The 13,827-nt window shown below is 38.5% G+C and overlaps 1 protein-coding gene across 1 annotated transcript in view; it reads left to right on the top strand.

The window, feature by feature from the left end:
* Window positions 1-11,746, top strand: part of C2CD5 (C2 calcium-dependent domain containing 5) — a gene marked incomplete at both ends in the record, with an annotated part of 38,493 nt that extends 26,747 nt beyond the window's left edge. The window contains 3 exons of the mRNA XM_010148565.1: window positions 7,092-7,206; window positions 9,719-9,814; window positions 11,555-11,746. Of these exons, the coding sequence (XP_010146867.1) occupies window positions 7,092-7,206; window positions 9,719-9,814; window positions 11,555-11,746 (403 nt within the window). The remainder of the gene's footprint in view (window positions 1-7,091; window positions 7,207-9,718; window positions 9,815-11,554) is intronic.
* Window positions 11,747-13,827: the final 2,081 nt, after the last annotated feature.

The following is a 13,827-nucleotide window of genomic DNA, read 5'->3' as shown; positions in this document are numbered from 1 at the left end:
TTAACTTCCAGTATTTCACATTTTGTTTTGTCTGGGCAATACTTCTGGACTTTTATAGTTCTAAGGAAGTATGGTGATGTTGAAACCTTTATTTTTAAGTATTGAGTTTATTTTTAAGTTAATTTTTTAAATATGTACATATATAAATGCTATAAACATTTTTTTGTCTTCAAGTGCCGTATCTTTTGATTTTATTTTAGCTTTTTAAATTGTTTTAAAAGTTGCATCACACAGTTTCCTTTGGCTATAAATTAAATTATTACTGCAGTTTTGGTATTACTGCAGGATAATAATTATTTTTATTTTTAAGAAGACTTTTTTGCAGCTTGTGCTGTTCCTCAGACCTTAATGTATGATTAAAAGCAAAAGTTATGGGATGTTTTACTGTTTTGGCTGTGTGGTTAATGCTTGCTGGTGTTCGCAGCAGATTACCTTACTGTTTAGAAAAATTATGCTATAGTCTGCCCAAGGGATTCTTGCGTGTTTATTCCTAAGATCAATTACATATATAACTTGCAATGTGTGACTGAGAAAGGGTAGAACAATGGAGGTTTGCTTTTCTCAGTGTGAAGAAACAAGTAGTTACTCCCTTTTTTTTAATCTGGGACATTGTTTAGATTCACAAAGTTGAATTAATTTAGGTCACAGATGTTATGTCACAGTGGACTGTATAAAATACTTCTGTTTAGTGATGTCAGTCATAAGGCCTACAAGATGCTGATCTTTAGGTATCTCAGTGTTTTTAGTGTTCCAAGGAATATTTACTTGAGATGAGGAACAAATGGAGGGATACATCTCAAGGCTTGCTGTTGGGGTTGTTGAGTTGAGTGCAGTGTTGTTCAGGAATATATGGCTGAGAGAGTTAGCTGATTGGAAGTTAAGGTAGGATTCCAAAGGCCAAACATTGAAGCAGGATTTTTATTTTTTTAGTGGTGGGATGGGCAACAACATCTCATGATCCATTTTAAAATTCCTTAATGGAAGTATGTTCTGTATGTTTCTGTCAAATGACAAATACCTATATAAGAGATACAGAAGCTATGGAAGTTAAGTATGAAACAGAATTAACAGAAAGAAACTACCTCTTTTTGTAAGAAAACCCAGAGTATTCTCAAGCCTTCTAGCAATGATGGAGTGTTTTTCATGGAATTCCGAATATAAGAAAAGAACTCAGGAATTTCTATAGGTGGGACTGGTACTAAGAGGAACACTTTGCTGCTTCTTCATCTCGGGGTGTATCTTGGTATCGACTCTAACACTGCTCATTAGTGAGCTGCCACTAAAAGGAATGATGCTGCTTTTCTGTGGGATTTCTGCCGTGTGCTCTTGCAGTCTTCTGGTGGTCACAGAGTGATTTGGCCTGACTGACCCCATAGAAAACTAGCCCCGCAAATGGATGGGTTTGTGCTCAGTCAGCCAGCCAGCTGAAGTGTCTCATCCTGTGAATGCCTGAAAGGTGGATGCAGTTTTAATCCTCATGTTCCGAGAAATGTTTCTTCAGAATCCAAACTTAAACCTGCTTTTTTTTGCTTATTGAGCAGTTTTGGGTTGAGAAGTACGATGAGGCACTGGAACAGGTTGCCCAGAGAAGCTGTGGATGCCCCATCCCTGGCTGTCTTCAAGGCCAGGCTGGATGTGGCTTTGAGCAACCTGGTCTAGTGGAAGGTGTCCCTGCCCATGGCAGGGGGGTTGGAACTAGATGATCTTTAAGGTCCCTTCCAACCCAAACCATTCTATGATTCTATATGTGCTCTCTGACCTCCTCTGGCAGTACTATTCTCCAAGCTGGATGTTTTGTCTCTGGTTTAAGTTTTCTAGGAGTGAGTGTACCTCTTCTCTATGGTGGTGTGGTTGCACTGTTTTCTGCTGGTTTAGAATCACAGAAGGGTTTGGGCCGGAAGGGACCTTAAAGACCATCCAGTTCCAACCCCCCTGCCATGGGCAGGAACACCTTCCACTAGACCAGGATGCTCCAAGCCTCATCCAGCCTGGCCTTGAACACTTCCAGGGATGGGGCATCCACAGCTTCTCTGGGCAGTCTATCTTAGTTTTTCATTTGATAAATCAAATAATCTACTTCCTTCAGTTTCTCTACCATAAGCAAAATTTTCATTTTCACATCTTCTAGTCTTAAGGATGAATACAGGGAGTAATTTTTAAAAATGAATGGAGTGTCTTTGAAAATATTTTGAAAGTTTTAGGTAACTCTGTTGTAGGTTTAGTTTCTTGCTACCTAGGTTTTGTTGTTTTAACTTTACAGACAGGAGGATTTGGCTTTTGGCACACTTACTTAATTATTAAATGTTTTAAAAAGATGGTAGGAAATTTCAGTATGTATGGGATCACTAGAGAGGATTAAACTTCAGGGTCCAGGTAAGGGTGTTGTAAATCCTTCTGGGGGAAGAAGGGATTTTAGAGACACCTTCTTAAGGTGTCTGTTAAGAGAAAAAACAAAGAAAAACTTCAAGAATCCAAATCAAACCAAACAAACCTACAAAAAATCCCACACTTCTTTCTCTATAAGCTGATTAATAGGTTTTAATGAAGGAGATAATAAGGACGTAAGGAAGGTGTGGATAATGTCTCTCTAGTGAGACTCAATGATTGAATTTGAAAGAAGATTATTGGTGTTTCCGTTGCCATTTTTGAGACAACAAAACAATCAGTCCTTTGTAGGTTGTGAAGACTCTTGTAGTATGATTGTCCTTCTCGTTTCAGAACGTTAGATTATGAATGTAAATATTTACTAAACAAGTCTTGGGTATGATCTGTGTAATCATTAGACCATTCATAATTTTAATTCAGTGTTTGAAAATCTGTGTGGACCTAGCATAGTGCAGGTTCTGGCTAAACCTTGAAAGGCCCTGCAGAGGTGAACCTCTAGCAAATAACTTGGGAAAGGTGTTGCTTCTTATGCATCAGAAAGTATTCATGGTGTCTAGGATTATCTCCAGGTGAAAGATTTGGACAGGGTGTTGTCCTGTTGACCATACAGCCTCATAGAAGTCAACCTTATGTTTTGAAGGAAAGAGATAGGTGAGTTGGTGGTGGAGAGAACTGACTGTTACAAATACCATGCCAATTCTGAAACGGTAATAGAAGTAGGTTTAACATTCAGCCTTTGGTTTCCTTTAATAAAGGGCACACAGTAGCAGTGTAATTTTTGCAGACTTTTTGGCTTAAAGTTGTAGATAAACGTTGCTATAAACTACTCAGTAGATTTGCTAGAAAAGCTTGTGACTGAGTGCTATGTATGCTTGCCTTTTTGCTTCCACCTAGAATCCAGGGCCATTACTTTCTGTAACCATTTCAGTGAGCTGCCATAGTTTTCAGTCTGTACTGTCACCTGATCCAAGCATGCGCCAAAATACCCACCGTTTCTGGCTACTGTCTGCTGAATCTGCTTTGCAAACCCTTAGTTCTTAAGCTTTTGCCTTAGCAAAAAACAACAACAGGCACTCTGATGGAGTGTACTGGACACATGCCATCCTGCTTCCCTGACTCCTCTAATTGTTTTTGTAAATCCTTAGCTTTACTAAACTTGTAAACGCTACAATGGCATCCCCATGTGAAATTGTGTGGCTCATGTGTCAAAAAAGGCTGCTTGTGAAAATCTTTGTCAGAAGAATATGAATGCTACACATTGCACTGCATTCAGTGTTTTGTATCAATCTATTATTGCAATGTCATGGTGTTTGATTTTAATTGTAGACAATCATTTTGTGTTTTAATATGCAAAGGTAAGTTCATGTAAACTGAATGTACACTATGTCTGTATAAACATACTGATTCATATTTTTAGCCTCTTTCTGGAAGAAAAAATACTCCATTAATTATCTTAAGCAGAGGACCCAGTCTTCTCTACAAACACTTGTTTTGCATGACTCGTGTAGAAATTTTCTAATGTGTGCAATAAGAATCTGTTGGAATTTTTGGACCCAGTCTTCTCTACAAACACTTGGTTTTGCATGACTCATGTAGAAATTTTTTAACGTTTGTAATGAGAATTTGTTGGAGTTTTTTGAAAGATGTTGGGCCTGATCCTGTTAACCCTGAAGACGATGTCTGGAAAATTGTTCCTATTTCTGTTAAGAATGAAAATGATCCATTATTACTGTACTTAGGAGTTTTGTTAATTCTAATGTTGAACAGATTCTCAAAGGGTTAAATGTTGCTTTAGCAAGACATGAGGAACCTCACAGCAATATGTGCCTTCCGTTATGATAAGACCTTCTTGTAGATACCGTAGGTGAGAAAATTGCATTAACTCTTAGGAACTTGTTCTTAAACTTGAGTTTAAACTCTTAAGTTTTTGTGGAGGGAAGTTGAGTGTTTGCATAGAGTTTGGGACCCGTCACTATTTCTGCCTTTTCTGTTCCCCTTAAGCATATCTGCTCCTTTTCAGCATTTCATTCTCTCTTGGTTTTCACTGTGACCTCATACCCTTTCAGTGCCATATTCTTGTTTTTAATCTTACTCTTTATTCCACACTACTTTCCCTGTTCATCCCCAGTTGCTTCACCTGTTGCTCACCTTCCACTGTCATGACTTCACATTTCCTTGCACTTTTTCTTAGAGAAAGGTCACTGGTGACAAGTAGGAGCTGTTTTTCCCAAGTGGTACGTAAAGGTGTGAAGAGAAAAGTGACAAATTAGTAAAATTGGCTTTTTTTGTCTTTATTTACATCTAGAAAAAGATTGCTTCTCCTCTGCAGGTGTTTTTCTGTGAAGTTCAAAAACCAGTGTGGCTGCTCAGTCAGTGTTTATAGCCAGCTGCCTGTGGTCAAGTCAGATCGAGCAAGAATTGCTCTGCCTAGTCAGTGAACCACTTTTCCTACTACTTCCCTTTTCTGTTAGAGAAATGCACATTGATAAGCAGTCTTCTTGCCCGTGATTGGATGGGAAAGGAGGAGTCGCTCCCACGATCCATGTCCCTTCCACCATGAAGAGTTAGTGGTAACATCTGACGTTACAAGGATGTGCTTGTGGTCTTCCATCTCCCAAATAGATGTTGTAGCCTGTGCCTTAAAAACGGTTGCCGAAGTTGCTCCGCTCACCTCCCGTGGCTGCCGTTAGCTGGCAGCAGCAGTCCCAGCCTCTGTTCAGACGGAGATGCACATGCAAAAGAGGTTTCCCCTCCCGCTTTCCTTCATGTGTACCACAGCTGGTTCCTTAGCTGAGCTTGAGAACTCCAGCCCTGTGATGTGATGGATTATTTCTGAGTGACTGTCAGACTGTGCTAGCAGGTACTCCAACCACCTCAGTCAGGATTATTGTGTGTCATCTCAAGCATTTCATTTTCCCAGTCAGTACAAGTGTTTAAACAGTGTTTTCCCAGTGAGAGACAGCAAAGTGCAGTGCCTGGAGATTCTACTGGTAATGTGACAAAACCTGCCAAAGGTGAACTTGGATATAATCGAACGTGATTGGATTGCTACAGTGCGTGGAAATCCTTAGTCTGCATTGTGTCTTTAACGTGTATATTTTTGTCTTGATTCTGGAGAACCTTCTGAAGAACTATCACTGTAGGGTTTTTTTGTCTGTTCAGTGTTCATTTCTTAAACCAAATGTTGGTTAAAATTCAGTCTGGACACCCAAGGCTGCTGTTAGTCAGGACAGTGCTGTGAGTTACACAAGCGTTAGCGTCTGAAGTTAGGGATAGTTGAATATACGTACCTCTGTGCTCTTTTGTTATTAATTAGAAAATGATCATTAGTTGGTTTTAGACAGGTGAAAGCCTAGTTCTGAGTGAGAAGTTGAGGCAAATTCATGAATGAATTAATACATCTCGCCTTAGAATATTTTTGTTTCGGTAAATTTCAAAATACGTGTATATCCGCATCTTTCATTTTTGTTTGTCATGTTGTCGGAGAACCTAGTGTATGATAGAGGCTTATCATACACTGTATTTGTAAATATTCCTGATAGTACAAAATGGATTCCCAACGAGCCTCAGGTTTTGACACTGATGTTGTAAATTATGATTCAGCAAGGAGGTCTCAATGGCTAGGTAACTGTGCAAAGTTCAGTTGATTTTGGGGAACTTGTGTAAGTAAGAACCCTCTGTAGCATCTGAGTGCCTATTGTTTGTTACTGTTTTTTTCCCTTATTTTATGTACTGACAATTAACATAATTTTCTACTAAGTTCATTGGTACAGGTAAGCCATTTTGAAACAAGAAACAGTTGACAAACTCTAGTTGTAAATGACGATGCTCATTGACTTCATCATAAAAAGCTTGTGAGACGAGCTTTAGTTCTGGGAACCAATTGTTGAACAGTTAAAATAGATGAGTTGCATAAACTTATTCTAGTAGCATCTTTTTTGCATTTTTAATGTAGCGTTCAAGAAAAAGCAGGTAGGATACATTTTAACATATAACCTCAAAGACAGTAAAGGTAATTAGAATCTGTTGGGGGTGTTGCCAGGATATTAAAGCAAAAAAGCATTGACAAATGCATACTCAACATACATTTGTAATTCCTAATGTTAATGTAGAAGTAGTTTCAAATACCTATAGCTTCTCAAAGTTGGAGGGGCTGGGATTGGGACCAGAGCGCTGTGTGTTTGATTACAGTCTTGAACAAATACTTTAAAAACCTGGTTAATGGAGACAACTGCTTGCAGCAGGAAAAACTGTTGAGATTATTTCAGAGATGTCAAGTGCATACCAAAGTAAAATATTGCTTTATTACTACAAATACTGTTTCATTACTACTAGTTTTGCAATACGACAGGGTGTCTGGTGCTTTGTTGCAAGTGTCATGCTGCTCTCATGTTGTTGGAAACTGACAGTATGATCTTCAAGTGGGTAGAGATTGGGACGGTATCTATGTATTTTGTTGTTTGCTGTCATATGGACAACAACAAGAATGCAGTAGTCTGTCAGAACCTGTTCACAGGGGTGAGAAGAAGGACAATTAATGAAAAAGCCCGATAGTGTTCACTTGAGGTGCGATAGCTAGGAAATAAAAAGTGTCCAGATACAACAAAACACTTGAATATGAAAAATTCAACTTGTCAGATTAATTGCATGAAGCTTTATGTTGACATAGTGCAGAATAGTGAACTGATTTATACTTTGTCTTTCAGATGAACCAGAGACACGAGATGCATGGTGGGCAGAAATCAGACAAGAAATAAAATCCCATGCCAAGGCATTGGGTTGTCATGCTGTAGTGGGCTACAGTGAATCAACTAGCATTTGGTAAATCATGATGATAATTTGATTTTCAAAATGCCACGGAAAACTTATTTTCTCTTCAGTGGATTAAAAATGATGAACTATTTCAGCACAGTTGTTGGTGCTGTCTAGTACTAAACTTTGGAGAGTTTAGTAACTTCAGAGAGTTGAAGTAACTTTCTGAGACTTCAGTACTGTGCTGCTTTTCTTTAAAAAGATGTTTTGGTTTGGGTTTTTGTTGGGTTGTAAGGTTGTGGGTTTTTTTTTTCCCCTAATGAATGTTAAAAGTTTTATTTAAAAAAAGTTTTTCAAACCTACATACTTGCTTTTGTAGTGACAATTTATCTATGAAGTTTTCTAAACTGAATTTACTGAAGTTAAGACTGTTCCTAAAAGTATCTGTATTGCAGTTTCATTATTGGGTAACAACTGGCAGACCAGTACTTAAATGGTAAACTTCACACTTAAGGCACAGATTCTTTCCTAGGAATGTGTTAATTGTAAGTTGAAGGAGAATATGCTGCCTGGCAGATCTAGAATACTGGAGGTGTAAATATTCTGTACTGCTTTCTGGAACAAAAAGCATTATTTTCATCTTTCAGTACTACTGAACTGTGACTCCGCAGTAGTTCTTTCTGAGGCTGAATTCCCCAGCCCTGCATCCTATTCAGACCAAAACTCCAGTGACCTGCTGTATTCCCTTTGGCTAAGAAAATTCCAGTTTTGTGTATTTTGGTGGCTTAATAAGAAACTTTCTGAGAGGCTGGGAGATTAGGAGAAATATTTTTGGATTCATCTAATGACTTGTCCTTCTCTCTGGCCCAGGAAAGGCTGTGTCTCTTTCTCACTCTGGAAAATAATATCTGAAGAGCTTCTCCAGGGGCCAGGTGTGTCTGACTGGTGTCAGACAGAAAAGTACTCTGGCCCACTCATTTTGAATTGCTTTAGGAGGGTAACTGGACCAAACTCGGACATCTGAATTTATTTTCCGTCAAGCTGATTTTTGTCTAAATATTTTAAAGGAGAAGCACTAAGGATTTGCTTTTTTAAAGAGAGAAGTTGGAAAAAGAATTTTAATTTTACTTTGCAGTTAATAAGTTGAAGAAAGAAATGCAGAGTTGTACGGTGCTTTCATGAGTGCACACCAGATGGTAACAGACGGAAAGGGTCAGTCACAGCCACAGCACTGATGGCTTCATATCTGTTAGTCCTTCACATTTATTGCTTCACTGCGAGTAAAAAAAAACCCAGCCAACCAAAACACCAAATAAACTGATCTTTCACAGATCTTGAAAACAATTTTTGGAAGTCAAGTGCTCATGCTAGTGTAGTAGGAAAAAAGGAGAAATTACTTCAGACAAGGCATGGCTTGTATTCCCTATGCTGTCTTGTCCGGTTACGTCCTGTCTTGCTTGGACTGTCAAAGACCATATTTACCTCGGTATTGCAGTATGCAGGTTTCCATTGCTGAGGGATGAATTTTTACTAAGAATGGAAAATTTATTCCCTTTGGCTGACAGTCTCCTTGAAAAAAACATGAATAATTTGTGGTTTTGTGGGTTTTTTTCTACCTGAACTACAGGGAAAGAATGTACAGAGTATAGATAGGCAGTCAGTTACTGGGTTATTTCACACTTTTGTTTTTCATAAGGGATTTAATGTAGTATTTGATCATGGATAAAATAACTTATTAGGGTTCCTATGCTTACTTGCCAGTTCAGCTTTATTCCGTGCTTAAAGAGCAAAGCTCTGTCTGTAAGTACTGGTCTGCCAGACATGTTGTATATGAAAAATTATTCCAGAAAATAAAACAACAAATAAAAAAGGCACATGTGTCAGTCTAGAAAATGTGCAAAAAATTTTCTCAGTATTTTTTCCAGTACAATATTTCAAGCACTGAATGTTAGAGATTTGTTTCTCATTTAACAATTTCAGGAATATTAAAAGCTCTGTGGTCACAGTTTGCACTTCTGAGTATTTTAATTCTGCTGACTCATGAATATGGTCAGTTACTTTACATTGTAGCTGTTCGTAGTCAAATTTTACTGTTTTGCTACATTTTATCCTGCAAGAATCACCCTTCTCCGTGTTGTAACTTCATTTTGAGAGCGAATGTTTATAAGATGATGGGGCGCTCAGCTTCCATTTTACTTTGGCAAAGAGTTACACCTTGGTTTTTAATGTTTCTTTGCTTTCGTTGGTTGGAGGGGTTTCTTTGCATTATTAACCAGAGTACTGAAAAGCATGCCTAAACCTGGTTAGCCTTTGGGGTGTCACAGCATGTTATTTATAACGTAGGGCACAGCTCTTCAGTCTTTCCCTTCAATCCTTCTGCACCTCTAACATACGCAGTGGTTTAAATACCAGAATAGGATTGTTTGTGAGATTTAATGGATGAAATTGTACAAATGCACAAAATCAGTAGCTCTATTGCATGAACTGAGACTTTTGTACCAGCCTTTAAATCTAATAGTTTTAAGTGAAAGTAGCACCAAGTAGTAGGAATTCACTTTGTTGTCATTCTTTTCTCTTATAGTGAAGAGGTCTGTATTTTGTCCGCGTCTGGCACAGCAGCTGTACTGAACCCTAGGTTTCTTCAGGATGGCACCATGGAAGGCTGTTTGGAACAAAGGTTGTCATGGCAGCCTGGCTTCTTTTCCATAGGGTCAGAGAAGGGAGAGGTTGATTTTTTTCCTCAGAGCCAAGATAGTTCTTCTCTATTAGGGTAGGTTACAGTGTTACAGTGCAGGATGCGGGACCAACCACTTTACTGCTTTTCACTAACAACAACAACAACAGAAGTAATGGAACTCTGCACCAAATTAGATATTCTGTTTTTATTTCTAACAGTCTGAATAAGGTAACACATTTGACTACTAACCACAGATCATAACTCAGTTTTTTTTCTTTGCTGCTCTTCAGGTATCTTTTTCCACTTTATATCACACTGTAAAAGTATATAAGCCAAATACAGCTATGGCTATATCATGTGTATATGTGCTCTCTATATAATGTTCAAGAGCTGTATGGGAGATAAAATATCTCAGTTGTAAAACAAAGATGGTGCCAGGTTCTTACAAAAGATTTATGTTTTAGTTGAAGTTTATGAACAAAATCGTGACTGAAGGAAAAACATGAAGTTTCCCTTTGTTTCTGCTCTTGCAAATAAGATTTGAAGAATGAGTATTGACAGAGTTATTTGAAATAGAATTAGATTCATTAATGTATAATGCTAATTTATTATGTGTTCACCAGGATAGTCATCAAATGTTTCAAGGGATTATTGTAGTCTTAAGTAAAGCTATTTATTGCATCTTGGCACTTGCATTACTTTTTCCATAATAACTCTGCCAACATAGTAGTATTTATTATTCTTTTACTTTATTAGCAGGAGGCTGTTATCTTCCTGTGCAGACAGACTTTTAAAAACTGTAGTCAAAACAAAAATACTTGGTTCCATATTCACTGTATGATGGAGAGAAAGAAATGTCATGTTCATAATAGGAAGAAAATTGCATTTTTATCAAAATATGTATTTTGGTGTTTCTAAGAGTCTTGGCATAGATTAGACATGCCAAAGCAAGGTAAAACAGCTAAATGGACAAAGCCCGTGTTTGAGACAAAATCCGTTTGCCGAAATCTGTGATAATAACTGATGTTACGAATTCTCAGATTTGCTTAAGCATCTTTTCAGTATTCACTGAGGAGAATTGTTTATGTGAAACAGAACAAATTTGCAGTGATGCAGTTAGTCTATGCTTCCCTGTTCATATTCTTGTCGTGGTCATTCCTGGATATTTCTTACAGGGGAGAAGTGTTCTAAGTGAATAACAAGCTTTACCTAATACCTTATTTTAGGAAATAATCTTGTTATTCCTCTTACAGTGTTTATATGTATTGTGCTGCTCCTCAGTAGGATGGTTGGTTTGTTGTTTGTTCTGCTCATTAGGTTTGTGTAGATTTTTGGACACAACCCATGTAAAAGAGACTTTTCATTGTATTTGGTACAGCAGATTCTCTGTACAACTGTTGTACCATGGACTACGGTTAGAAATCATAATGCCTAAATCCAGCTCAGTAATGTTTTAGGTTTATATTATGATTGTTGGTCGTTGTGTGTACTTTTTATTGATCTCTGCATTTCAAGTTTCCACGCAAGTTTTATTTATAACACTTTAGCTAGTAGTGTGCAGTTCAATTTTATTCTTCGAATTCATAAAATGCAATACCTGTCGCATTGGTATAATGGAGCACAGTATAGCTGCAGTGTATGATTTACATAGGTGTGTGTAAATACTTACAGACGTGTGCATGTATTGAGCACTGTTAAGATGCAGATGTTTTAAGTATGTTCTCCGTAATGTATTTTTAGGATTGAAGAAGCTTCACCACCGGGTTGTGGGTTTTGCCATATACCATATGATGAATTGAACATGCCATTCCCTGCTCACCTCACTTACTGTTACAACTGCAGGAAGCAAAAAGTTCCTGACGTCCTTTTCACCACGATTGATCTTCCTGTAGAGGCAATAGTCATTGGGAAGGGATGTCTTATTCAAGCCAGGTATGTATCAAAATGTTTTCTTAGGAAGGTTTTGGAGGTCTGTGAAAGAATTCCGGCTGCCAAAATCCAGTATGTCATCAAGCCTTAAATTTTGATACTGAAATGCTAGGAGTTAATGACAGTGTGTGAGGGTACAGGAGGAGGAGGACAGCTTTCTCCTCACCCTTTTGGTGTCTTTTGATGAATATCTGGTAACTTGTTCATGTTAATGGACATTTGGTAAGGGTTCTGCCTTTTTTTTTATTAAGGCCCATGGCAATTGCTGTATTTCATCTGCCTGGATTTAAGATTTTTCATGCTTTAACTTGTTGTTTGGGACTGCTGATGTGGTCAGATATAGCTATTGCACTGGAAACTCAATGAACTGTTGAAGTCAGTTTTGTTAATTCTGTGCTGATGTCCATAGTTGAATATCAGCAGGACCAGGGCAGTGATTGTCTCCCTGTACTTGACACTGGTGAGGCCACGCATCAAACACTGTGTTCCGTTTTGGGCTCCTCACATCAAGAAAGATTGGATATTAGGAAAAATTTCTTCACTGAAAGGGCTGTCAGGCATTGGAACGGGCTGCCCAGGGCGGTGGTTGAGTCACCCAATCATGTAATAAATGTGGTCCTTAGAAGAAAGTTGTCTGTTCATGTCACTACAATTTACAGTTGCCACTTGCTCTTCTTGAATGAATATTTGTCACTGAAAGAAAGTTGTCTGTTCATGTCACTAAAACCTATAGTTGTCGCTTGCTCTTCTTGAACGAATATTTGTCACTGTAAGTAGGCAGTCATTACACTGATGTGGGGTTTGATTTTTCAGCCTATGGGACTGAGCCCATAGAGTGGAATATGACTAACGTAATGCAGTCAGAGATGGGTTCTCTGTGCTCTTTCTTGAGTCGTTTAAGGTAACTGGGTTTAGTCTGGTTACATCTGTGAGCTGTGAGGACACTCATCTTTTTCTTCTGAAGTGTGCCTTGAATAACTGTACTAATAAGAATTTTAAAAGTTCTGACAGAAGATGTAATTTCCTATGCTTGTACCTGATGTTTTTAAGAGGTTTGCAGCAACAGAAATAGATGTTTGCATTTGGGGTCTTACTAGAAGAAAGGCTGAGACTGTCTTATCTGAAAATTTGTATTTTCAAGGAGTTCTTGTGAAGAACTGATATTTTATTTTACAGTTGCAGCAATCTAGAAGAATACACCTCATCAGTTCTGAGGTTGAATTGAAAAGGGCTGCAGTAACTGTCCATTGAAGTAATCCTTTTTTGTGGGGAGGTTTGGCCAAACATCTAGGAGATGGTTATCAGGAATCTGTGGAAAACTTCTCTACACTGCAGTTATGCTATCAGACTATTATGACAAAACCCCTGTGTGATGCATGTTGCTGGTGACTGATAACAGTCCTTAAGCATGTTTTAAGAAAGGAGTCGTGACTTCATTTGATGATACAGAAAAATACAGTATTTGTAACTTTTGTATTCTGCTTTGATAGGGAACATTTTTTAATGTTGCTGAAGATAGTGTATCTTTTTCATAAGTTTACTTTTTATGTTACTCATTTTCATAGGATCACAGAATGGTTTGGGTTGGAAGGGACCTTAATGCCCATCTAGTTCCAACCCCCCTGCCATGGGCAGGGACACCTTCCACTAGACCAGGTTGCTCCAAGCCTCATCCAGCCTGGCCTTGGACACTTCCAGGGATGGGGCATCCACAGCTTCTCTGGGCAACCTGTGCCAGTGCCTCCCCACCCTCTCTGGGAAGAACTTCTTCCTGATATCTAATCTAAACCTCCCCACTTTCAATTTAAACCCGTTACCCCTTGTCCTGTCACTACAGACCCTTGTAAAAAGTCCCCCCCAGCTTCCTTGTAGCCCCTTCAGGCACTGGAAGGTGCTATAAGGTCTCCCCGGAGCCTTCTCTTCTCCAGGCTGAACAAGCCCAACTCTCCCAGCTTGTCCCCATGGCAGAGGGGCTCCAGCCCTCGGAGCATCTTTGTTGTTAATAGACAGTTTCCTATTAAAACTGAAAATGAAATCTTTCTTACTGAGGCTCAGTGCTTCTGTATGCCATTATCCTCCTGATG

The sequence above is a fragment of the Eurypyga helias genome, unplaced genomic scaffold (genome assembly GCF_000690775.1).
Source record: "Eurypyga helias isolate BGI_N326 unplaced genomic scaffold, ASM69077v1 scaffold13203, whole genome shotgun sequence".
In the NCBI taxonomy this organism is placed as follows: domain Eukaryota; kingdom Metazoa; phylum Chordata; class Aves; order Eurypygiformes; family Eurypygidae; genus Eurypyga; species Eurypyga helias.
The sequence above is the reverse complement of the archived record's forward strand: the minus strand, read 5'-3'. Positions and strand labels throughout refer to the sequence as shown.